The sequence below is a fragment of the Motacilla alba genome, chromosome 5 (genome assembly GCF_015832195.1).
Source record: "Motacilla alba alba isolate MOTALB_02 chromosome 5, Motacilla_alba_V1.0_pri, whole genome shotgun sequence".
NCBI lineage: Eukaryota > Metazoa > Chordata > Aves > Passeriformes > Motacillidae > Motacilla > Motacilla alba.
This window is the reverse complement of record NC_052020.1, coordinates 9,776,842-9,802,634: the sequence shown is the minus strand read 5'-3', so window position 1 is coordinate 9,802,634 and position 25,793 is coordinate 9,776,842. Positions and strand designations below refer to the sequence as shown.

General features: G+C 47.8%; 2 protein-coding genes across 5 annotated transcripts; both read left to right on the top strand.

The window, feature by feature from the left end:
• The first annotated feature begins 1,009 nt into the window (after positions 1–1,009).
• On the top strand, positions 1,010–20,668 carry DISP2 (dispatched RND transporter family member 2). Of its 4 annotated transcripts, none has more exons than XR_005257095.1 (9): positions 1,010–1,288; positions 8,475–8,921; positions 11,216–11,245; positions 13,132–13,255; positions 14,078–14,193; positions 14,460–14,578; positions 15,494–15,591; positions 16,305–19,784; positions 19,878–20,668. XR_005257095.1 is itself a non-coding variant. In XM_038138334.1 (9 exons), the coding sequence occupies exons 3-9, from the start codon at positions 8,515–8,517 to the stop codon at positions 19,722–19,724; spliced, it is 4,314 nt and encodes a 1,437-aa protein (XP_037994262.1). In that variant the 5' UTR covers positions 1,010–1,288; positions 2,542–2,685; positions 8,475–8,514; the 3' UTR covers positions 19,725–20,668. The 4 variants fall into 4 exon arrangements, 3 of the variants coding, with proteins under 3 accessions (XP_037994262.1, XP_037994260.1, XP_037994261.1); XM_038138334.1 differs by adding an exon at positions 2,542–2,685 and having other exon boundaries at positions 16,305–20,668; XM_038138332.1 differs by having other exon boundaries at positions 16,305–20,668.
• An 856-nt stretch (positions 20,669–21,524) lies between these two features.
• KNSTRN (kinetochore localized astrin (SPAG5) binding protein) lies at positions 21,525–25,705 on the top strand. The gene is made up of 8 exons (XM_038138910.1): positions 21,525–21,684; positions 22,633–22,765; positions 22,920–22,976; positions 23,186–23,273; positions 24,324–24,444; positions 24,765–24,817; positions 24,944–25,018; positions 25,548–25,705. Exons 1-8 carry the CDS (start codon positions 21,621–21,623, stop codon positions 25,677–25,679), a joined length of 723 nt encoding a protein of 240 aa, XP_037994838.1. The 5' UTR covers positions 21,525–21,620; the 3' UTR covers positions 25,680–25,705.
• Positions 25,706–25,793: the final 88 nt, after the last annotated feature.

Below are 25,793 nucleotides of genomic sequence, written 5' to 3'. Positions count from 1 at the left end.
AAAAGCTTTTTGTTCTTTAAACTGCCTCGGGCATTTAAGTCATTAAGGCAGGAAGGGCTTACTCTAAGCAGCTAGAGGATTAGTGGAAGTTATAGGATACCCTCCGCTCTAATACTTTCCCTTTTTGCTTCAGCTGTTCTGTATGTGTGAAGCAAAAAGGATGCCATCCTCATGAGAAAGAAGGTCACTGCCACTGTGAGGTCCACAGACGTGGCTATAAGGAAGGAGAAGGTCACAGCCATCCCCACAGCCACACAAAGGATGATGACAAGGCAGAGAAGGTTGCTGTCACTCCCATGGCCATACACACAGCCACAAGAAAGCCCCAAGCCCTTCCTACACGAGTCATTGCCATAGTTATTGGCATGAGAGCAGCTACAGAAGGAGCAGCCACCTTCCACCAGCTCTGTGGGAAGCTAGCCCCATGTACAAGGAGACACGTGTGGCTACCACCCAGCTCAGAGCAATGTCATGGTATGGATAGACAAGGATTGAAGGATCCTGCAAAGAGGCGGACATGCCTGACCTCCTTGTGTTCTCCATGCTTTCAACTCAGTTGTTTCAAACCTGCCATCTGTTTCAAAAAATCATTTACTTATTTAATGCTTCTGAAAACCAACAATTCAAAACGCTGCCCTGCACCTGCCACACAGAGCCAGGAGTGCTTCGGGGAGCATTCCCAGCCTGGGCCAAGCAGGAGCACAACTGCGGGGCTGAGGGAATTTTCGCCCAAAGGATGCCCGGTGCCCCGAGCTCCTGTTCCGCACGTTTAAGCTCAGCCCCATCCCCGACAGCCAGGCTGGCCCGGGGCTCACAGTTCCCCCCGCAGCTCTCCTGACGCCGGCGGCTGCGCCCCCGTGCCCCCCCTCCCGCGCCGGGCCCGCCTCCGCTTCCGCGGCCGCGCAAGCGCCGCGCCGAGCCGGGCAGAGCCCAGCCGGGCAAAGCCGAGCCCAGCCGCGCCGCGCCGAGCCGAGCCCGGCCCAGCCGAGCCCAGCCGAGCCGAGCCGAGCCGAGCCGAGCCGAGCCGAGCCGAGCCGAGCCCAGCCGAGCCGAGCCGAGCCAGGTAGAGCGGCGCCGAATCGGGCAGAGCCGCGCCTCACCGAGTCGAGCCGAGCCGGGCAGAGCCGGGACGTGCCGGGGCGCTACCGCCACCACCGCTCCGGAGTGTTCAGCACCGCGGGCACGGACAGCGCCCGCCGCCGCCGGCCATGGAGGCCGCGCCCGCCTCGCCGCCCCGGGAGCCGCGGCCCGAGGGGACGCGCCGCGGTCGCGACCCCGCCTCGCCCAGGTAGGAGCTGCGGGATCGGGACAGGGGCGCGGAGCCGGTGCCCCGGCGGGTGGGAACTGCCGCCCTGCCGCCACCCCCGGTTCTGTGTGTGGAAGTCACGAGGTTGTCACCGTGTTTTCCTGGAACCAGGGCCCCCCAGTCCCGCCGAGGTGTGTCCCGTCCTCCCACCGGGAGTGCAGACGGAGTGCCTCGCTGCCTGCCCAGCTGCCCACCCGCGATTCGGGCTCTGGCGATGTGGGCTGCCCAGCCGGGGTCCTGGTTGCTCCTGCCCTGGGGCCAGGAACACCATGCATAGCTAGTCGTGCCAGGGGGATTTCCTGGTTTGGCCTCCCGGGCAGGTTTCGATCCTGCAACATGGTGTGCTCTCCCTTCTGCAGCAACGGGAGAGCTATTGTTGGGAAGCTCAGCGTGTTTCAGACAGAGACTTATTTCAGTCCAAAGAGCTCATCCATAAAGCTCCACATCCCTCATCCCCTTGTGCCATATGCTCCCTTACCTGGTGTCTTAAGGCAGGTTAGCAGCCACAATCATCGTTTTCTGAAAACATCATCAAGCCCGTAATCATGGGCAAGGAGCCATCCCACATTCACAAGTACATTGGCATTCGTTAGACCAGGGCAACAGACCTAAGCTCTTCAGATTCTGGTTGACAGAGCACACCCCGAGGTCAGCAGCACACAAATCCTTTCTGAAAGCCCAAAGGTTCCATTTCTGTCTGCTACAGGATATTCACGCTGTGGGAGCCCCACCCGCCCGGGAGCACTGACGGGGCACTCACTGCTCGTCAGACAGCTCTGATGTCCCCGGCCAGAGGCTGCCGTGCCTGTGGGTCTGTCTTCAGCAACTCTCACACAATCCAGCACTGGTTTAGACCTTGCGCATTCAATGGGGGCTAAGCTGTCGCTGGAGCCATTTTCTTTGCTTGTCTGAGTACTCCTTGGCCATTCAGACAGGTCTTGAAATGAACACTGCAGCCTGCAAGAGGTAAGTTACAGAAAGTTAAGGCACCTGACACAGGTGTGTTTTGAACTTCACCCTTGCTGCTCACTCAGTCGTAGCTCTGTGGTCTCCACCCTCTGCCCTAGCCAAGGCTCTTCATCATCAATGCTTGCCGCATGAGCAAAAAACCACAGATGTCAGAAAACTCCACCTTCCTCCTGGCCTCTTTCAGCCTGGGACACCAAGGTGGGGATTTTCTTTTCCTCTCCCTTTCCATTTTGCTCCTTTTTTTTTTTTTTTTTCTTCAAAACAAGGCTTGGCAAACATGATTTTCCCAGTGCAGACAGAGCTGTTCTGGCACTGAAGGCTGGATGGGAACCTTGAGCCCTCCATGTCTGGCTCTATCCCAGCACAAACACCTGTACCCACAGCAGCAGCAGCAGCTGCCTGGCGTGAAGGTAAGGCTGTTTGCACGAGTCAGTGGAAAGGTTTAGAAAACTAAACTTTTCCTGGCAGACTATGTGGGAAGCAGAGTTTTGCAGTCTCATTAATTTTTCAGGATGATTTAACATACTCGGGAGTCTCACTAACAAAAAAACTGTAGGTCTTCTCAAGGGTATGCACGATCCTGCTGCTAGACTGAAAAAGCAAAACAAAAGAACTCTGCAGGAATTGTTCCGTGCACAAGGATTTGCCGCAGCCAGAGGAGGAGATGGATTGCTCAGGAGTGCCTGTCTCTCCCTGTCAGGGAGACAGGGAGCTGGATAACGAGGTGACAGTGAAACGCAATGAACCCTTCCCTAATCCCAGGGAAAGGGCATTCTTATCTCCTTAGAAAATACAAGGAAAAAAGCTCTTTTTCTCAAGAGCTCCACTGCAGTTTTGCTGGTGGTATGTTCAAAGAGAAATTTAAATTCCATTATAAAAGCATATTCTTAAAAAGTCATTTACAGCTCTCCAGGAAAAAGCTATTAGTCTAGATGGAAGCTGACCTACAGCACATGGATTTAATCCAGAAAGAATTCATATTTCTTTTTCATTGGGGAACACTTGTACATATGATATGCAAACAAAACTCTGCTAGAGGAAGGAAAAAAAGGAGAAAGAGAAACAAACTAGCTTTTTTTTTTAATTACTGAAATTTTGTGGCACTTAATGTCTAATTGAGCAAAGGTTCTTGATGAAAAAGGGCTCTGGTTGTAGGCAAGGTACAGACTTCTGCCATTTTTCTCCTTGTTTTTATTCCCCCTTGAGACTCCTCTGGCAAGTTGTAGTTTGAGTCAGGCATCAGACAGCTCCATTCACTCGGTAGGTGTTTCCCATCTTTCATATGCAAAGTGCTTTTCTTGATCCTCTCTTTAGTATGCAAAGAGGGAAATGATCTATTAAAAAAATGCAGTGTTTATAGAAATGGGTTTGGTGACGAGGGTGGAATTAGAGAAACAGAGAAAGGTGCCATTCCTGCAAAAGGCTGAATATTTTTGGCCCATTACCCTCTCAGAACCTCATGTGCTCCCCTGCTGCTGTGGCTTGGGCGGGACAGCAAGACCAGGGAGAGCCAAAAACTGGAGTCGCTTAGGAAAAGGAAGGTGACCGTATGCTACTGTTTCCCTGCCTGCAAAGCTTCCTCCACCCCAGCTGGGCTCTGTGTGCTGCAGAACGAAACCATCCTAAAGGGAATGTGCTGGGAGCAAGAAGCCAACACGGCATGTTTCCAGTAAACCACCCTGCTGGGCTGAGTGAGCAGCTAAAGCCTAAAGCCAGGTTCTGCAGCCATTCTCTGTGGGGCAGAAGGATGCTGGTCTCTGGAAGAGGGAGATAATCCCTGCCAGGGGGGTGGACTGGCAACATACAGCCCTTGGCTCCTGCCACAAGCCCTGTATCCCACCACTGCCCCACATCCCTGCAGACCTGGAATAGCAGAAAACTGTCTCCTCAGAAATCCTGACTCTCTCCTGTTTCCTTGTGGGAAGAAGCTCTAGTCCTTTTGCTGGGTCTCCCACATAATGTGGGGTGTTTGTGCCCTGGTACTCATCTCAGAGAAGCACTGCTGCACTCAGAGTGGCTTGGGCAGGTCCACAATTTGGATTATTATTCTGTCTAGACATCTCAGGGCAAGAGACAGAGAAGCAAACAGTGAGAGCAACACAGCCCACTGGTGTGGGTAACAGGAGCAGTTAACCCTAGTCCATCCCTTCCCTTACACCCCTTCTTTTCTCCTTTCCCAGCATATCTCTGGTCGCATCCAGCTGAGCCTTGAAAAGAATATGGAGGGTGTCAGCTGCCTCTGTAGGCTTTTCTGCAGCCGAGACACCATTTCTGCTCATTTAATCCCAAAGACATCAAATATCTGACACAGCCCAGAGTGGGAATGAATCTTAAAAATAGAAGTCTTTGTTAGTGTCAGTGTGGCAAGCAGAGTCCAGTGTGGTGCTCTGCCCTCTTCTCCTCATGCCTGACAGCAAACAGACATCAAAAATCCCCAGAAACATTTTTCTAACATAGTTCAGGGTCCTGAGGGCCCAGAAAAGTAATAGCGACATGGTTTCAGGCAAAGAAGGAGCAGCCTACGTGTCTGGTGCAGACCTCAGCAGACCAAAGGTTAAGCTCACCAGCACTACAGCTAATTGGGAGAGCAGCAAGTGGAGACTCGAACTCTGCTGAGCTGCCAGCAGTGATTATCCAAACCCATCATTATTTGCAAGATCCAGGTTTCCCTGGAGATTGTGGATAGCCAAGGTCACATTGTCATGGAGTTGGAGAGGGATGAGCATAAGGGAACTCATATCCAGAGGGTGATTGACAGAGCTGTAATTGTTTAGTCTGAGAAAGAGATAATGGAGAGAAGTCACGAGTGAATGATCCAAACTTGACAAAGTTATTCCAGAATCTGAAGTCACTGAGCAGGTCAGGGATTGAGTTAGGAAACGACATGCAAGGGAAGAGCAGAACTTGACAGCATTTCACAGCAAAGATGGTAAACAAAGAGAGTGTGATTTTGTGTGAAATATTAGACTCAGCGTTACCAACGTATGTGCAGAAAACCCGGAGGCAATCTGCGATATCCAAGAGTTTGGCATCTGCTTTCCCCACCAGGAGGTTTTGTAGCCGAGGGGTTTGTGGAGGAAGAATTTGTCATCACATGGTCTCCTGCCTCTCCCTGACCATGTTCAAAGTGTATTTTGTAAAAGCCCTTTTGTTCAGTCCAGTGTCACATACTCACCCTCAGATGAGGCAGACAGGCTAATTAAGTCATGAAAAGCCTCTGGTCCCAGATTACTGTGCAGATACAGTAGTTTAAAGGGATAAGAATTTTGCTTTTCCTTTGAAAAAGAAAAAAAGATATGAAATATAGTACAGGTATAGTCGGAACACCAAAACACAAGATGTCAGTGCAGCGGTGTCTTTATGAATTATTATGCACTGTAGGAGAATATCACCTATTTAAAGTGTGCAGCTAGGGAAAACAATGGGATCAAGGTCGAGGAAAAAGAATAACTTAGAGGCAACAAAAAGGGAGTCAGAAAAGGTCTAGACCTTGTCAAAGCATAGCACTACCATCACCTCAGCTCTCTGATGAAAATTCCCCGCAGTACAAAACTGCAAACCGCAAACAAGTCACTGAGCGCATGGGAAGAGCGGGATGATCTACACTGAAAGCTTGAGAGTGTGGCTGGAGGGACCCTCCAGGTCAGCCGTCCCAAACAACCTCTGCCCCTGCAGCTCACCAGCACTGCAGGGGACATGGTGGTTTAGCATCCTCCCATCAGGCTGCCACTATAATTAGTAGGGAAGTGCAAGGACTAATTGAAGGTGTCATTTTATGTGTTGACTGCCACAGACCCTGATCTTTCCCTGGTCTGTCTGCAGCGCTCCTGCCCCGTGCTGCACCTGAATCCCTCCCTGTGCAGGAACGGCTCTGATGAGCTCTAAGAACCCCAAACAAGATTTCAGATTGCATCTCCTGAGCAGCTTTGCTGGCTCTGCGTTTGTAATCTCATATATGACAAGTGTGGAGTCTCCTGTTGTGAACTACCTTTACACAGAGCTCTAACACAAATCGCACGCTTGAAAGGCCAGGTAATCCTGTCACTAATCCACCTGGGACAGGACAGCTAGGACTTCAAGCCTATTGTTGGTGTTATTTGACAAGTTCTGTGGGTGACTGGGATATCACTGTCACAGTTCAGGAGCCTCTGCTTTGCCAGCTGCTCTCCCTCTTGCTGTATTGAACCAGCTCAAGTCTTACCAGTACCTTGATTGCAGCTTAGTGGCAAATGAGCACTGGAACTGCTGGGGACAACCTTATCTCACTGAGGTGAGATAAGGTGTGTGCACACACCTGTCTGCTGGTTTTCTGGCACCTGCTTCAGCACAGACACTTACTTCTTTCCAGCTACTTTGCATTTGCACATCAATTATGGTTTCTGAAGTCAGGACCCAGGAATGTGCTATCTGTGTCTGTAACTGCTGCAGCTTTCTTTATTTAGCCTTAGAAACTAAATGTAGCATTGGATGGTGCTAAATCAGGCAAGATTTCTCTGTTACTGGTCCCTGGACTAGTACAGTGTGCAGGTGAAGCTACTGTACAGGACTAGTACAGTGTGCAGGTGATGCCTGTGCCATGGGTGTCCTCATCGGCAGTGGTGCAACTGCTACCCCAAACATGACTGCTGTAATAGTTTTAATGAAATAAGCCCATTTTATACAATCATGAAATATAGTTTATCAGTGTTGATAAACTCAGCTGATGTTGGAAAGTACACAGCACAGACTGCCAAGGCAAATATGTCCTGCTTTCTGGAAAAAATAGCCATTTTCAAGCAATACTGAGTTAATAGTATTCTCCAGATTCTTTTGTCTTTAATAATGTCATGCCAGTTAACTTTGGGTGCAATTCCAGAGACATGTAATCACTAAAATTCTGCCCTTTTCCAAAGCTGTGAGAAAAATAAATGAGAAGGACTCTCCAAAATATAAAAAAAAATCCTCTCCCCAACTTTTTACCTTCATTTTTTTCCCACATCACACCAGGTGCCTTAGGCTAAAGTTCATCTCACTGCAGTCTTGCTCCAACACTCATAATTCTTTGATGACTTGAGACACTTTGTGAGTCTGGCTGGCCTGAACTGCTTGTCCTTAATCCTGGATGCCAGGCACTGCAGCAAGACACATAATTCAGCTGAAAGAGACCATGGCACGTGCTCTGAACAAGGACCAGAAACTGCTGGTGTTTGCATCTCTTGGGACAGTAATTCCTAAAGCATTTTTGGGGTCAGAAGGACCTCGGTCTATTCTGTGTGAAGGGATTTTTGGTGTCATACATACTAAGCAATCCCTCAAAGTATTATTCAAACTTTCTCCAAGCTAGCAAAACCTCTCAGGCTCCATAAATCAAGAACTATAGGAATGAAATAATTTACATTCCTTGGAGAGAAGAAAGCCTATCCTGCAGACACCTCACTACTTGGGAACTGGAGTCTGCAAATGTTTTGTCTAAGTAAATTCAGCAGCCAGAGGACAGTCAAGTTTCAAAGGATCTATAGAGATCCCAGTCCATCCCCTTCCTACAAGGTAAGACCAATAAAATTTGTTGCTGTCATCCTTGGGAGATGTGTGTCTAAAAAGTTCCTGAAGAGCCCAGTGAAGCATGCAGGACATGGGATCCATTAAGGAATGTGCAGGCTGGAGGCTGAAGCCTTGTTAGATGTCACAGCCCTCAGGTTCACTGCTCAGCTGTGTCAGTGCCAGGGATGACTCACTCTCCTGCTGACCCAACATGGAGCAGTGCCAATCCTCCTGCAGAGCAATCACACTAATTAATCCTCCCAAGGAGTGCAGATAATTGAGTGGCTTCTTCACATGCAGATTCCTTTGGCTTCTGTTTGTCCTGACCCCTGTAATTTCTCTGGGTCCTGAGTTAGGATCCCCCCTGCCACAGTGAAATATTCCAGAGAATTTTTGGGTGGGATATTACCCAATTTTTCAAACTTTTGGAGCAACACACACAAAGGATGATTACTGGATTCTCCATCACTTGGGATCTCTGAATGAGTCACGGATGTCTTTATAAAAAGCATAATCCAGTTCAGCCCTTAGGCAGACTCCTGGTACAGGATACAGTGGGTGAGGTTTGACATTTGTGTTATGTGGGAGGCCTGTGAGCATCTCCAGTTCTTGGGATGCAACTCCCCAGTGCAGCCTTTCAACCTCTCCCATTTAACCTTCCCCTTCATTTCTCTCATAGGGAAAAACAAAATGCAGGACCTTGTCAGACCTGCCTTGCCATGCCAGAGATTGGGAATGCTGAGCTCAGCTACAGTGGCACTTCCTGGGAAAAAATCTGCCCAGTCCATCACTGCCCCATTCCTGCATCCCCTGGGCTGGGAGAAGACAACCTGCCCTCCTCCAGCCACACACTTGGGCCAGTCTCCACCCAGTCCAACGGCCAGGTGCCATCAAGCTCACAGGACTCACAGCAGCACCACCCATATTACCCCTGCAACCAGGAGGAGTCCCGAGGCAGCTACGGCCTGCCCTCGCTCCCCGGGCACGGCGAGAGGCCCGTGCTGTGTTCCCACCTTTCCAGCGGTGATCTTGTGCCAGCCTCCCACCGCGAGGCCTCGGAAACGCCCTGGAAGCAGTGGTCCCCCGGGCAGCGGCGGCCGGTGCAACATCACGTTGTCACAGTCAGGTAAGAGGCACAGGGAGGGCGGCTCAAGAGCATCTTCCAGACTCCCTGGGGGGAAGTGGGAGGGATGAGCACGGGCTGAGCTGCGATGGACGAAACATGGGTTTGCTCTTCAGCTCGGGGCAGCAGCTGCTCCAAAACACATGGAAGGATCCGGTTTGCTCTCTACCTCTGTGTGGTGTACAGAGAGCTGCCATTCCCATGCCAGGGAGAGGTGGGATTTCCTTCTCAAGGGAGTGGCTGGCTTAAGCCAAGGTCACTCAGTCACTCCTAGGTCATGTTGCTGTGAACAGGCCCATCTTCCTTTACCTCTGTACTTTCTCCCTTTGCACTCCAAGCCACCCAGCTTAGCAGAGTTCTCAGTGGTGGGAACAGAATTCGTTCTTTTCCTGCCCTCACAGAAGCTGCTGCCAGTGCTGGAAGGGAGTGGCAGCAGAGGGTAATAGATGCTGGCTACAGCTGAGCGGTGAGAGATACAAAAGGGGGGAACATTATTTGGCTTTCCAGGTTGGGCAGCAACCAGTGTATGAATTCTTTGTTGTCCATGACAGAATCCATTTGTGTGCAGTGCCTGGGTAACAACAGCCTGAGCTATAACCTCTGCTCCTTCCAGCCAGCACCATCCTTCCTCCCGAGTGTGCCTTTTAGGGTCTACTCTTGGCACAAGAGATCATGATCCCTTCACTGCTGTAGCCGTAGCCACTGAATCCTGATAAAAGATGGCACAGGATTCCTTTCTTGCCTGTGTACAGCATTGCAGTGTTAAGCACAAAGGCCCTTTAGAGTCTCATTTTCCAGCTATTTACACAGGATTTAATTTGCTTGTGTTTGTGTAGAGGAACTGCAGTCAAACGATTTTTTCTGAATCGTTTTCCTGGATCCTTTTTCTGGATCCTTTTTCACTCAAATGCTATCAACAAAATTGCCAACCACGTCCCCTGTAACAGGTTATTTAAGTAGGATGCACAACTAGATTGTAAATCCCTGGCAGAGTGTGCAGCACCAGCAGTCAGAAAAGTGATAACATAATAATGCCAGAATGAGGTTTTTAATCCAAGCAAATCTGCTTGAAGAGCTATTGTGAGGGAATTAGCACAGGATGGGCAGTGTACTGCTGGAGAGAGACCTCGCTTTGATAATCTGGGGAGGCTTTTGCTCTGCTCCTCTCTGTCCCGAATCTACAGAGCATTAGCGTGACGAGCAAAACACAGAACCATTTATTACATGAGCCACCCGGAGTGACTCTGCCATGGGGAGCTCTCCTCCACTGCTTTTCCATTCCTCCCACTCATAACAAGGCTAGGAAGGATGAGCTGCCTCAAGGTCCCCGGTTGGCTGCTGCAAGGAGGGGGGACCATCTGCCCAACACAGATAGTGGAGTGCAGCAGGACCTTCTCCCAGTCTAAGCAGGACTGTAGGAGGGTGAGAGGAGGAGGGAGCGCTGGCTGAGCAGAGCCTGGCACAGCTGTGGAAGGAGGTGGGAGCAGTTTTCTGGAAGCTGTGACCAAGCCAAGGCTGGGCCAGACTGGGGCGTGTTTCAAGGGGACGTTTCAGTGCAGAAAGAGAGAGCAGAACACAAGGTCCTGGAGATACCTGACCCAACAAAATGCAGCTTTTCTGACAGGATGCTGGTGGAAGGCTTGTCCTCAGGGATTAATTAACAAACGTTGGATCGCCTGGGGAAGGCTTCTTTATTTCCCCTCTTAGAGCCCTTCAAGTAGGAGTGACAAATGCTCCTCTGTGAAGAAAATCCAAATAGAATATTTTTAGCAGCTCCACTGGCTTTCTGCTCTTATGGCCTGAAAAGACAGCCTTTGGAGGGACCCAGGAAACAAATGAGTCACCTTTTTGGTGAGCTGAACAAAAGAGAAAATAAAAACTATCTATAGCTGTTGCTACCCCAGCTCATGAGATTTGAAAAAGAGGTTTGCTTTTGTCAAGAAACACTTTAGGAAGTGCAGGAAAAGCACTTAAACCAGATAAGATTTTAATGGATGAGATCTGCAGTGGGATTTCTCTAGGACTGCATTGCTAATGTCCAGTACTCTCTGGAGGGTTTTCTGAGAGGGACAAAAGGAGGAGTGACTACACGGCTTCCCATCCTGTTTGGTCAAAATGGGAGAGGAAAAGGCTCTATTATTCATTAAACTAATTCACACAGTGACAGAACTATGTCAGCACTGGCTCACCTTGGTGCTTACAGTGCTGCAAGGGTTAACCTGCTCAGGGATCAGCCCAGCACTGGGCTTCCCAGGAAAATAATAAACGAACACATCTTTTTTCCTTTCTGTCTGCAGACATGACAAAGCTTTCAGGATGCCAAAAAGGTATGTTTAACAGCAAAAGCTTCCTGTCCTTGTACCCTGTGATCAGTGCTCTCCTGTCCTGCTATTAGGAGAAGCAGAGTGCTACTGCTGGTGACATCCCAGCAGGCCCGGCTCCAGAGGCGAGGTCAGCGCTCCTGGGGCTTTCCACTCCTTGGAAAAATCTCCATTTGCTTGTGAGATCAATTTAACCTGCATTAATGAATAGTAACACTGTCTCAGAAGCTGTTCTTGGGCAGGTGCCTGGCTCTAACCCATACAGTAGCTTTATACATATATATATATAATTCTATATGTGTCTCTGTGTGTGTATATATATATATATATATATATATATATATATATATACACATATATATATATATATATATATGTGTGTGTGTGTGTGTGTGTGTTTGTGTGTGTAAGATTAATCCAGCTTGTCCTGTCAGAGGAGCAATAAGGAAAAGAGCCCATCCATGAAATAAACTCATCTTTTCAAAAGACAGAAAATTTTAAATACATTTGTCAAAATTAAAATAATTTTATTACCTTCTACTTCTGTTTAAAATCTGACTTTTGTAAACTATTGCTTCTGAGTGGTTTGGATAAGCACCTTCTGACATCAGCAACTGCAGCTGATTTTCTTTGTACTTTTTTTTCTGGTAATTGGACATGGAAATGTGCAAAACACCTCCAGAAATTAGGTACTCTAATGAGTAAAGAGCAGTTTTGTTCATTTTTATAGTGAAGACTTTGTCTATGAAAACAAACTTGATAAGGCAATTGTAAATTGAAAAAAAAAAAAAAAAAGGCAAAATAACAAAAAAATCAAAAGTCATGAGAAAAGCTGCTTGAAGTGCTTGTGATGGTTTCTAATTCTGAAATAGCTCTGGTGGAGTCCCAGACAAAAGGGGCAAAAGACCAAGCAAGGAGAAGCATTCCATCTCAGATAAAGTTCATAACTATTTCACTTGCCTTCACAAATATTTGTCAGCTATTTTTGAACAAAGAATTTCTTATATTTGAGAAGTACATCAGAACACAAAAGAACTAGCCTGCCAAACCAGAGCAGGAACACATTCTGCTATCTTCCATTTCAACTGATATTTCTGAGGAAGACAAAAATCTTGACACAGTAAAACTTGCACTGCTAAAAAATGTGGGAGAGTAACTTTCATAGATCATCCTGTATGTGATACAGTTTGTCCCAAAGGAAAAACAGAACTTGGATAGAAAATTTTACACAAGCTCCTTAAGAACAAAAGTAACTGGCAAATAATACTTGGGCCAGAGTGAGCTGCTTCCCTGGAAGGGTTTTGATGTCATCAGAATTTTGTGATACATCATTAAAATGGAATGTATTCCAGTGAATATGTATGAATTTAGAGCAGTGGCTAAATACACTAATTTAGACCAATGACAGTGGCCTTGCTTGGGTCAGTTACCTTCAAGGACTCTTCAGAATTATCCAAAGATTTCTCAGGGTCTGGTTTGGAAATCTGTAGGCTAAACTGCTGCAGCCACCAGCTGACATTGCACAAGGCGGGGGAAATTAAGAGGCTCTTTCTAAATGCAATCTTTGAACTTAAATGTTTAAAGCTTCATTTTGCTTGAGGACACAAGAGTCTGGTTTTTATTATTTCTGATTGAAAAAGCTGGAAAACGCAGAGAGGCAAAATGTAATTACCCAAGTTAATTAGAGCTGCCTGCAAATATCCAGTTAGAGGTGTAATATGTCCATTAATAGCTGCACTAGAGCCTCCAAGCTTCACAGTAAATAACTGTGCAAACCAGAGACCCTGATTTTTTTCTTCCTGTTACTCACAGCTCATTGGCTCAGCAGCAGGTTTTGTGCTCGAGCAGAAGCATCTCACCAGCTGCATTTTTTCTCCTCCTGTTGCCTGCAGTTACTCGCAGCTGATCGCCGAGTGGCCGCTGGCCGTGCTGGTGCTGTGCTCCGTGGCAGCGGCGATCTGCACCGCGGCTGGGCTGCTGGTTGGGAACCTGCCTGACTTTTCAGAACCCCTGATGGTAAGTCCCTGCAGCTGAGGGATAACAGGAATGTAAGGAAAATCCACGGCCAACCAGTGATATCATCTCTCCAAGATGAGCAGAATGTGCCAGTGCTGCACAGCTGCCCCTGACACACAGGGAGAACACAGCCCGTGCTCATCCCTCAGCCGTGCTGTGCCCTCACTCCAGTGTGGAGACACTGCCAACACAAACTGGGATTGCTCCCTGTGCTCCCTTTCCAAGGCTGCAAGGCTGGGATTGCCCACAGTGAATAGCTAGGCTTGGCAGAGACTGGATAGAAGAGCTGGCTTTGGCTCCTACAGTCTGTGCATGAGGCTTTTGGAGAGCATGCCCTGTTCTGAGCACTGTGCACATGGAATGTTTTCCATGAGGAATGCCACATTCCCTAAAATCATCCCTGCCTCCAGTTCATGGAGGAATCTTGAGAAAATAAGAATACACTAGAGTTTGTCCACAAAAAGGAAAATTAGTGTAATTTCTGTAAAGGACTACTACACTTAAAAAGGAGGAGAAATTCTTAGGAGATCAGGGAGAGATAATTGTAGCCATTCTTGATGGGAAAGAAAGAGAGGGGGAAAGGAAAGGGAAAGGGAAAGGGAAAGGGAAAGGGAAAGGGAAAGGGAAAGGGAAAGGGAAAGGGAAAGGGAAAAGGTTCATATTTTTTCTCTTATCTCTGGGATGCAGTATTTCCAGGCAAAGCTCAATTTGTCTATCTCTCCAAGATGCAGTAATAGTCTCATACAGTTTCCACGCATTGGAGGAGGCCTAAGGACAGCTGAGCTGAAGTGAGCTGTGACAAAGCTCTTTTCCTTGGTGCAGGGTTTTGAGCCACGGGACACTGACATTGGCAGGAAGCTCATTGTGTGGAGGAATATCGAGAGCCATACAGGCTACAAGAAGACCCTTTCCCTTTCTCCCTATGCCAAGAAGAAAAGGTATTTGAGCTTGGTTGGGGGATTTGAGGAACATGTTGGTTGTAAAGTCACATGTTCAATATTCCAAAATATCTATGTGAATTCCATGTATCCTATGCTTAAAAGCAACCAAAGCACTGGAGGGCTTGAATTCCATGCACCTGCAATGGATTTAGGCTCCCTATTGCTGTGTCTGGCACCGGAGCCTTGTCAGTGAATGTAACTCCCAGCCCGACACTCTCTTGCTAATAATCATAGTTATTAACAATAATCTGCCCTCTTGCTAGCTATGATGACCTTGGCATTGGCAGAGGACAGAAGGCTGCTCAGGGAGAACAAGCAGCGAGGACACGGAGAATGGTGGAAACCATCTATGGAGCGGATGGATTCTTCTGTGGTCCCCCAGGTGACTGAAATCTTGATGAGGCAGTAAATACTGCACACCCAGAACTCAACTGACAGGACTGTCAGAGCTCAGGACACAGGGAATACTCTGAATTTGCTCTAAGCAAGCAGTGTGCGCAATTCCACCCGTGAGAGCTCTGACAGTGCCTTCCCAGCACTTCATACCTCGGTGGTCACAAAAGGCTGGCTCAGAAATTCTGAAGAGTTGTTTCTCCTTCTTAATTCTTTGCCATATTTCTTGTTTTCCCTTTAGAAATATACCTTGCAAGCACACATTAAAGGACCAATGTTTTCACCATTTACCCATATCAAAAGTGAATACTCTGAAAAAACAGCATTTGCCCCACTTGCTGTCTGCTCCCTCTCCCTTGTCTGCTCCTCTCCCTCTCTGTTCCTTCCTTCTTTTCTTCTTGAAAAATGTACATGACAGTAAAATCTGGAGAGAAAAACAGAAAACTCCAACACCCCCCAAATTTGTCCCAAAATGAGCACTAGTAAGAAGAGGAACAGCATTAAGATATTTTTGTTCTCTTCCCTGCCTTCTATCCACCTCTGAAACAAGTCACACACCAAACCCACAGGTCCTTGGGGGTTTCTGGCTGAGCTCAAGCTCCTTCCTTTTTTCCAGGGATGCAGAGCCAGATGCCAGCAGTCACTAAAGGCAAGCTGACATTTGATTTTGAAAATTCCCTGATGCTGCTGACCAATTTCAAGGGGCAGAGGGGAGGTCACACAAGGCACATGCTCACGACTGTCTTGTGACCTGCTTCCCTCCAGGGAGCCCTCCGGAGCACTCCTACGGACAGAGAAATATATTTATTTTTTCTGTGAAGACAGAGTCTACTCCAAACAGCCTGGCCGATTCATCTTCATTACCTAATCCTTTTATGATTTTTTTTCTTCTTCTTTATTTCAGAAAAGAGCTATTCCCAGCTGGTATTTATGTCCACAACTGCTGGGAGCCTATGGAACTTGCAAGCAATTCAGTCTATGTGTCAAATGGAACAAGACAAGGTCAGTGATGGCAGGAAGAACACAAGTACAGGCTGTCTCTTTTCTGTCTGCTGCAATCTTTGATGTCTTGCTGAGAGGATGCCAGACAAAAAACAGCTATGCAACAGGTTTCACCGGGAGGATTCCAAAACATTTCACCTACTTGGCAATATAGGGATGATCCCACCTGCCAGTTGCAAATTAAACAAGAATAAATGGAGACTGAACAGGAGCTGGTCCAGAAGCCAAAGGCGTCCATCAGAAGCTGCTGAGGATTTTGGGCAGCAGAGCATAATTACAGAAATTGAGCTACCAGCTTGGAGACTAGTGGCAAATTTTGCAAGGGGGAAGTTTAATTGGATGAGCTGTATTTGCTATAGGAGCCAAATTTTCAAATCTGCAGTTATAGAATATAAATAATGGACAGGGTTTAATTTTTGCAAAAGGCTACCAACTTTCCAGAACTTTGGTGTTTGGGATTTGTCCCTGGGAGGATGGTCAGGGATGGGTGATACACCTTGGATAAAGGGGAAAGGGGAAAAAGAGAGGAGAGGAGAGGAGAGGAGAGGAGAGGAGAGGAGAGGAGAGGAGAGGAGAGGAGAGGAGAGGAGAGGAGAGGAGAGGACAGGACAGGACAGGACAGGACAGGACAGGGCAGGAGAATTACTGCAGTGAGTAAGGAACACTGAGGCTGCAAGAGAGGGTCTGACCTGATGCCCCCTCATGTTTTTCAGATACGCTCCCACGTGCATTTTAGAGACCTCTGCCAGCGCACTGAAGCCAACGAATGCTGCCCGAGCTGGTCCCTGGGGAACTACATTGCTGTCCTGTACAACAGGTCTTCGTGTCTGGAGATAACCCAAGGAGACATCTCCCACACCCTGGCCCTGCTCCGTGCCTGTGCTCCAGACTACCACCGAGGTGTCCTCACTCCGTCCTGCATAGGCCCCGAAGCTGCCAGACAGAAACACTCTCAGTGTGCCCAAGTCCCAGAAAAATGTACCCGCTTCAATGCCATCTACCAGCTGCTTCACTTCCTGGTTGACAGGGACTTTCTCAGTCCCCAGACAATGGAGTACCAAGTGCCCTCTCTCAAATACAGCCTGCTTTTCCTGCCTACAAGAAAAGGTGCGTCTATGATGGGCATCTACTTAGACAACCTTGAAACCTGGGATCTGTTTGATAACTACACATCTATCACTGGAATGGACCTGGGCCTTAAACAGAAACTATTCCAGCACTACCTTTTACTCGATACTAAGTATCCAGTCCTGGCAATATTAGCTATTTTTCTAAGCATTTATTTTTATTTACGCTCAGTGTTTATTACCTTGATGGTCCTGCTCGCTGTTGTCAGTTCTTTGATGATCTCCTACTTCTCGTACAAGGTGGCCTTCAGATTCACCTATTTCCCTTTTGTAAACCTGACGGCGGTCATCATTCTCAGCAGCATTTGTGCCAACCACACTTTTGTCTTCTTTGACCTCTGGAACCTCAGCAAGAGCCAGAACCCTTCTGCCGGGCTTGCTCAGTGGGTGAGTCAAACCATGCACCATTTTGCCTATCTCATGCTGGCCTCGTGCTTCACAACTGGTGCTGCCTTCTATGCCAGCTACATCAGCAACATCACGGCCATCCGCTGCTTCGCTGTCTACATGGGCACCTCGGTGCTGGTGAACCTGGTTTTCATGATGACCTGGCTGCCCTCTTCGGCCGTGCTCTACGAGCGCTACATCGCAACGACCTGTGTTTACAAGCCAGAAGCCTACTGGAACAACAGCAGCCACAAGAGAGTCGCTCTCTCCGTCCATTACATCCTCCGGGCTCTCCAGAACACGCTGTCTGAAACCTCCAAGCTGCTCTTTGAAAAGCTTCTGCCTTGTGGGGTCATCAAGTTTCGGTACATCTGGATCTGCTGGTTTGCTGCCTTAGCCATAGGAGGTGCTTACATTTCCTGTTCCAACCCCAAACTCAAACTCCCGACTCTGGAGACATCGTCCGTCCAAGTGTTCAGGCTGAGCCATCCCTTCGAGAGGTACGACTCCGAGTATTGCCACCAGTTCATGTTTGAGAGGCTGGAGCGCGGAGAAGGGCAGCGTATGCCTGTCACCATAGTCTGGGGCATTCTGCCCGTGGATAATGGGGACCATTTCAATCCAAAAAGCAACGGCACCCTAGTGACAGACACCACCTTCACCATCCAAAACCCTGATGCCCAGAAGTGGCTCCTTGAATTCTGCCAAAAAGTGAAGAACAAAACTTTCTATTACCCTGACGCAGAACAGAAATCTACTGTGTGCTTCATGGAGGAGTTCCTCAGGTGGATGAACAGTCGCCAGTGCTCCCAGCGAGACCACAGCTTCAACCTTTGCTGTAACCAGTTCTCCTTCCCTTACAGAAGCGAAGTCTTCCTGCACTGCATCAAAATGATGCTCCTGGAAGAGGGCAGGGAAGGGGCAGAAACGTATGATATGGGCCTCAGGTTTGATGGGGAGGGAAACGTTGCTGCCTTAGTGCTGCAGTTTCAAACTATCTATCATTATACCTTCAACTACAGCAGAGCCAAACAATTCTATGAGGAAATCAGCCTCTGGATAACAGAGGAAATGAAAACTGCCCCTGTGGGGCTTCAGAACGGATGGTTTACCAGTAAACTAGAGCTCTACAACCTCCAGCACAGTCTCAGCACAGAAACCATGGTGGTCATGGGGCTCTCCATAGCCATTTCCTTCGTGGTGCTGCTGCTCACGACCTGGAACGTTCTCCTTAGCGTGTTCTCTGTTACTGCCATTGCAGGCACTGTCCTGGTAACCACTGGCCTTTTGGTCCTCTTGGAGTGGCAGCTCAACGCCGTGGAGTCTCTCTTCATCTCAGCTGCAGTAGGTCTCTCTGTTGACTTCACTGTCAACTACTGCATCTCCTATCACCTGTGCCCCCATTCCGACCGCCTGAGCCGAGTGGCCTTTTCCCTGAAGCAGATGAGCTGTGCCACAGCCATGGCAGCTTCTGCTCTCTTCTCTGCAGGGGTCATTATGTTGCCTGCCACGGTCCTGGCCTACAGGAAGCTGGGGATATTCATCATGATGATCAACTGTATCAGCTGTGGGTTTGCCAGCCTCTTCTTCCAGTCGCTCTGCTGCTTCTTTGGCCCGGAGAAGAACTGCGGGCAGATCCTTTGGCCTTGTGCCCACACCATGAAAGACTACTCTGATGACTCGGGGCCGAACGGAGACTTTGCCTGTGGGGGCAGCGAGAAGCAAAACCGGTTGCGGAAGGTCCAGGAGTCCAACACTGCAAACGAGCAATACGAGCTCCAGCCCTTGTCCAGGAAACTCAGTGACAGTTTTGACAACAGCACGTCCACAAGCAAGCTGTCCAACCGGCCCTCTGTGCTCTCTGAAGACATACAAGTCGAAGACAACAGATGCCCTCGAGCAGGAACGCACCCCTCCCTGGAAAGAGAGAGACAGAGTCTGCAGGACACGCTCGGAGACCAGCAGGTCAGCCTGTGCCAGTGTCCCGCCTTGCAAACTTCCTCTCCTTACAAGCACAGCACCTCAGAAACAGAAATTCACAGGGAGAGACTCTGCCGAGATTGTCGCTGTCGAAAGTACGGTCTGAAAGCATGGGATGGGTCTGGGCTGGACCACATCCAGCCAGCTGGCATGAAAGAAGAAAGGCAGCTCAATAAATCCCAGTGCTCCAGTGACACTGCCCAGCAGCAGTCAGATTATACCTCAGACCACAGCCCTCTCCCTGCTGCTGACATCTACAAAATCCACAGATGCCTTTGTTCTCTTGGCAGCTCTTTTGATATGCTCAACATCTCCAGCGAGACGTCAATCAGCGATTTTGAGCAAGGCCTGAAGCTCGCTGAATCAGCCAGTTCCTGTCCCGATGCCTTAGAGCTGTCTGACTCCTACAGCAACGCAGAGCGAGGTTACCTGAACGGCAAGAGAGATACCCTGCGGCTGGACCTGAGGGAGACTGTCTTTGATGTCTCTCCGGCTGCATCACAGCAGAACAGCTCTTCATGGAAAAATCGGTTCGGGTTGGGGAACGAAGGGCCGGTCGTGCTGCCCAACAGCCAGCCAGACATGCCTGACGTTTGGATCAAACGATCCAGTGCACAAAGTTCTGGTTACAACAGCTGAGACCTCGCAGAGAGCAAAGCTGCTGCCAGGGAAAGGGGAAGCCTGAATGTCCTTAGAGCTGTAAATACCAATTTTTCTCCTCCCACCTCTCCTAGAGCTGAGACTGAGACTATTTCTTAGTATTTCAGCTGTGCAAAACGTGTGTTTTCACAGGAATCAGCAGATCTGATGCCAGTGAGAGGATGTGAGAGCCATCCTGATGGACTACAAGCCCTTTGACTTCCAGTGTGTGGTGCCATGTTCACAGCTGTTCACAGGACTTACCGAGTACACCTGGTTTGTCATTTCCTACAAGGTGATTAGGTTTTGTTTGCTTGAGATAAATAACGAGGCAAAGCTCCCCAGGTATTTAATGACAGAGAAAGAGAGCTCATGTTAAAAAAAAAAAAAAATTAAAAAAATCCCAAAACTGAACTACTGAAAATCTAGGTATCAAGTGAAGTGTATTGTGAATAATAAGACATAAAGTATTTCATTTTCTATTTTATGCAAAGTCCAGATCTACAGACCCCATCAAAATAGCTCAGATATTATAAAAAAGTCCTGTCAAGACTTCTGAGTTGACACAGCCTCTTTCTGACCATGGAAGAGGCTGCAGAATCCAGCCCAAATATATTTCCAGTAACAACTTCTGTTTGTTTTATCTGAAGGAATTCTAATACTGCCAAAGATTTTCAGTGTGAATTTCCCCCTTGAGGGATTAAGTCCTTGTCCCCCCCAGACTCATGTGCCTTGTTGTGTCCTCTTTACACAGTGTTTCCACTCAAGGCATTCCCCTCAAACATGTAACTTTTTAAAATTCACATATCTGGTAAATCTTGAAATTTAGGGTTTTTCCCCCTCTACGAGAAACAAACAGGAAAACAAACATTTATTTGCCCTTATTTGTTGAAAAATAAAACATTCTCTCTACAAGTTGACATACAATAAATGCTTATAACAACTTTTGCTAAAATCTGTGTGGTGCTTCATTGTCACCAAGAGCATTGTACTTATTAATCTTTTAAGTGCGCAATACATTTTCCAAAGGGAAGTATACATCTTTAAAATACTTAATTCTTCTGATATCCACGAGTTATCCCTGTGCTGTGGGGGACAGACAGCAACTCCCTGATACCCATTAGGGACATGGACTTTTACAGCTAATACCAGAGTTTGACATGTCAAACACGTCAGTTGCGTGGTTCTGTATTTTTCATGTTTCAATTTTAGGGTTTTATCCTGAAATTGTCATAGTGAATGTTCAGGTGGGTATTTAGGCAGCCAAAGCCACCCTCAGGCTGGAACTGCAGCATCCTCCTCAAGGAGCTGCTCCCCTTCGCTATCGGGAGAGACTGCCCACCCATTATGAAAACCATGTTAGCAAACTGTCTTTAAGTGGGGAAACATTTCACACAGAAGCCTCTTTTCATCTTGCGGCATTAGAGGACAATTTTAGTACCTTACACACCAGCAGCACCGGCACCCTCACAGCTTTTGACTCCTACGCGTCCTCACAGACGGCCACAAACCCCTTTGATCTTCGGGCCTCGAGTGCCCGAGCCACAGGGTGAGGCAGTGAGAGGCAGTGGGAAGCAGCGAAGGAAGGAAAGAAGGAAAGAACGAAGGAAACGGCACTCCGCCTTCCCCTGAGGGCGGGAGCCTCGCGGGCGGCCGTCGGCCCCGTAATGGCCGCCGACGCTTCCCCTGAGGGAGGGGGCGCGAGGCAGGAGGGGGCGCGAGGCAGAAAACGGCGCGCGGCAGACGCGGCGCGAGCGGGAAGCGGCGCGGGCACCCGCGCGCTCAACCCCCGCCCCGCGCGCTCGCCGCCTGCGCCGCCCCCTCCCGCGCATGCGCGGGCCCGCCCAACCGTCCCTGCGCGGCGCAGTTTGAACCCGTGAGGGGAGCGCGGCCGCCATGGACAGGCGGCTCTCCCGCATCCCCGTGCACACCCGGCTCCACCGCCCCGAGCCGTCCGCAGGTGAGAGCGGGGCACGGACGGGCACCTGGGGGGCACGGCTGGCGGGGTTCAGCCGAGGGGTGCAGCGGAGCGCCGGCGTTAGGGAGCTCCATCGCTGCCTGGCTACGTGGTGGCCGTTCGAAACTCTAATTAGAAGCTTTATTCCACTGTATGGTCTCTCTTTAGGACTTAGGTTAACGCTCAGCCTGCTGTGTGTACCTTCCACCGGCTGAAGGCAGCGGCCCCTTAAAGATGCTTCATTCACAGTCTCTTACTTTTCTAAATCTTTTAATGCTGCTTACAGCACTTTATAGCATTTTAGAAGCGGGATGCACCCAGGATTAGCGTTAAAAACATGGGAGCTGGGCTATATCGGTGGAAATTCCGAAGTGCTCTAATGTCAATGTGCTCATGGGTGTGTCATTTGAAAAATACTTAACTTGAGGGAAAAAAAGCAACTTCCTAAACCCACTGAGTGAACAAAGCTTTATATACTTGAACAGTTGTGATTTAAGAGAAATAAACTCTACATAAAAAGCTAGTGTTCTATATTATTTTAGTAGCTTGTTATTTAGTAGCTATGCTATTATTCGTAGCAAAATGTGGAGGTCTCTTAACAGAGTTTCATGTGGGCTGTTTTTGTTTTGCTTCCAGTATTGAACAACAACCTTGTGGCACGATGTCTGCTTGATGTTGAGATCTTTTTTATTGTGTATTATCATTTCGAACTCTAATTAGGGCTAGCCTGGTAATTGTATTTTAACACTGTCTATCTACATCTGACCTGTTTGTGGCTTATTCTGGACCCTTGGTCCTGGGTAAAACTTGAGGTCTGCTCTTAGTTACTTCTACCTTGAAGTCTCCATTCTAGCCAGATATAACTGCTTTACCTCAAATTAACAGCTTAAGAGGCCTTAAAGGAGGTTGCTTCTAGTCTGTGGTATTTTCACAGCTGTCTTTTTCTCGCAGAATTGCAAATGAATTTTCCTTCAAAGAGAAAATGTGTCAGCAAAACATCAGAGCCAGAGCTCAGCGCGGTTCCCAGTCTTCACTTTGCCTCAAACGTTCCAGCAGACAGTGTCTTCAAGCCTGCAAACCAAGGGTAAATCAAAGCAAAATAAAGCAAAACATTGATGGATTTATTTGGCAGATGTCCTAAATCTGGCTCATTTTGCACATTTTGTCAAACTAACAGGCTTGGTGATCTGCAAGAACATAGTCATCTTCTGGTAATTGTATTTTATCTCTCCTTTAAGGTTGCCTAAGTCTGAGAAGAGAGTGGAACCAGTTTCAAAGAAGACAGTGGCCAGACGGTTTGTGCCTCCCATCTCTGTTGGTTGTCCTTGTGCTGTGGTGCTCTCCTGTTATGAGCTCTCACCCATCTGCAGCTTTCCTGCCAAGTTTGCTAATTAAATCTTTTGGTCAGAAACAAAAGCAAACGCTTTAAAAAGGGCCAAGGGAAATTAGGAGATGTGCAACACCGGTATTTTTGTCCCTGAGTCTTTGCTCTTTAACTCCACAGCCCTCTCAGCAGATACCAACTAGAAGCAGAGCTGAAAAACAAGAATCAGTTGGTGGAAACACTCAAACAACAACTAGCAAGAGGAGAGGTAAGGATAGGAGAGAAAAATAAATAAATCGTTGAGTAATTTCTGTATTCTGATCCATACAGGGTCATGTTAAGGATTGTCTTGCTTGTTTTCTTGTCTTCATCAGAATGTCTTTGTATTCTTCTGCAAGTTGTTTTCCCATCTGCTCAGCTCTGGGGAGGCCAAACTGGGAATATTTTGTCTGGTTCTGGGCTCCTGGCACAAAAGAGATATGGATGTACTGGACAGAGTCCAGGAAAGGGCCACAGAGATGGTTAAGGGACTGGAGGAAAGGCTGAGAGAGCTGGCACTGTTCAGGGACTTCTGTTTCAAACAGATCTGATTTTGTGGAATCAGGTGTAGAGTCAGAATTGGCACTTCATTATTCCCTGGCTCTCAGAGATATCTCTAGGACACGCTTGGTACCGCTTCTGTCATGTACAGGAGGCCCACCTGGTAACATACAGCTGTAAAATCTCACTTTATTTCCCAGTTCTCAATCTGTGGGATGATCATTCCTCTTATCTCACAGCTTGAGTTTCTTAAGAGCCTCTGAGATTTCCTAGGAAATGTTCCCAAAGCTCCTGACACTATCAGCCAGATCACCCTAATCCACATGCTTATTGATCCTCTTGGAGAATTGCATTCAACTTGGGAGGTTGATCAGCTTATCCAATTGCCTGGTAATATCTGGATTGTGTAGGGAATAATGCTGTGGCTTAAGGACCTGAGACACCCTTTTCTTCACAATGTTTACATGCTCCTCAGTGAGTGCATTGTTCACATAAATGACAGGGAGCACAAGAAAAGATAGAGTTGCCTAGAAGGAATTTGTCCATGATCAGATTTTTCTAGTAATTGCTCTGGTGTGTGGATGTAATAAATGTATTAATCCTGTCAAGAAGCAGGAGCAAGGACCTGCAGCAGCCTAATTTTGGTGGTGGTAGAGACAGAAGGCAATGTCTGATTCTTGGTGCCAAGTGCAGTGTTGTGAAGTTGTTAGTGTCAGTATTACTAAGGAGAAGAAAATCTCCTTGGGAACTTGCCTCACGTACAACCTGTGTTAACCAGGGCACTCTCAAGTCAAGGGAGTTAAAGAAGGAGAACGAGAGGTTGGTCCATGAAGTTGAGAAGCTCAAGAAAATTCAGGAGACTTGCATGACAATTTTAGAAAGCAGAAACATCAATCCTGGTAAGGAGTTTGCACTTTGCTTACATCCTGGTACTCCTTTTCCAGAATGTGTGTTTGTTTTTTTTCCTTCTGTTGTGACTATTCATAAGAAATTTGGACTGTGCTTCCATTTTTAGGGAATACTGCTGGAATTAGAGGGTTTAGGGGTTTTGGGGAGTTTTTTGTGGCTTGGGAGAAAGAACTGCTTCCCGTAGTAGGCCCTGGCCTGGATAAACTAACTTAGTATTTCTTGCTGTAGAAAGTCACTTTGAAAAGCTGTTCCTTCTCAGAGTTATGTGTATATTAGAGGTTGACGAACGCACCTCCTGAATTTCTTACAGGTAGCCACATAGAGGAGGAAGAAGAGACGCGTGCTTGCCGGGAAAAGACAACAGTAAGAAAAGCTTGAAATGGCCTTTGAGGGGTCTGTGTGCCCCTGCCCTTCTCTCCTGATGCTGAAACAGCTGAGACTCACATTTATTTGAATAATTTAAAAGTCATTTTCCTTTTGACTCTTCAGATGCTAACTAAGAAGGTCACGGAAGAATTGATGCTATTTTGTCACAGAGTTGCAAAAGAGAAGGAGATGCTTGAGGTAAGACTGGCTCGAGCAGGCAGGGGAGGTTATTTTGCTCCTCCTCTCAATTCTCCTTTCTTCCACATGAGCCAGGTGAAAACCTGCAGTATTCCTCTTTCAATATAAACACACTTGTTAATGAAACTTACTGCCCTTTTAAATAGAGCGATCCACCAGCCAAGTTGTTATTCTGGAAGTCAGAGAGTTTGATTTAAATTGGAAACTGTTGCAGAGCAGTGACCCTGGGTGATCTCTGAGAAGTGTGCGAACACAAGTGGCTTCAACAATTACCTATATACAGACCAAAATGGTCATTAAATTACAGTTCAATTCTCAATAAGAAGCCCAAGAGCTAAAATATAATTGTTATATGAGACTTCCTAACTTTTAGCCATAGATAAATTTACATTTTCCACAAGCAATCAAGGTAAAAGAAGTCCCAGACTTATCTTAGTTTAGGAGGAAGAGCTCAGATGCTTTAAGACTTGGCTTTTCTGTTTCTTACTCTGGTGTTAGTAAAACGAGGTGTGCACTGACTTCTCCACAGACAGCCATGGCCAGGTGGAAATCAGCACAAGAGGAGAGCCAGCATGCCCTGGAGAAGCACTCCTACTTCCAAGCTCAAATTAAGGAATGGAAAGCCGTACTTGAAGCGCTGGGGAAGCTCCTGGCAATGTGAGGCACGAGGATGGACTGGGACTTGTGCTGTTTCACCCCTAGTTCCGTGGTCCCTGTTTGTCAAGCCTAGTTCCTGCGTTTGGCGATCCAAACGCCGAGCTGGTGGCGCAGGGAC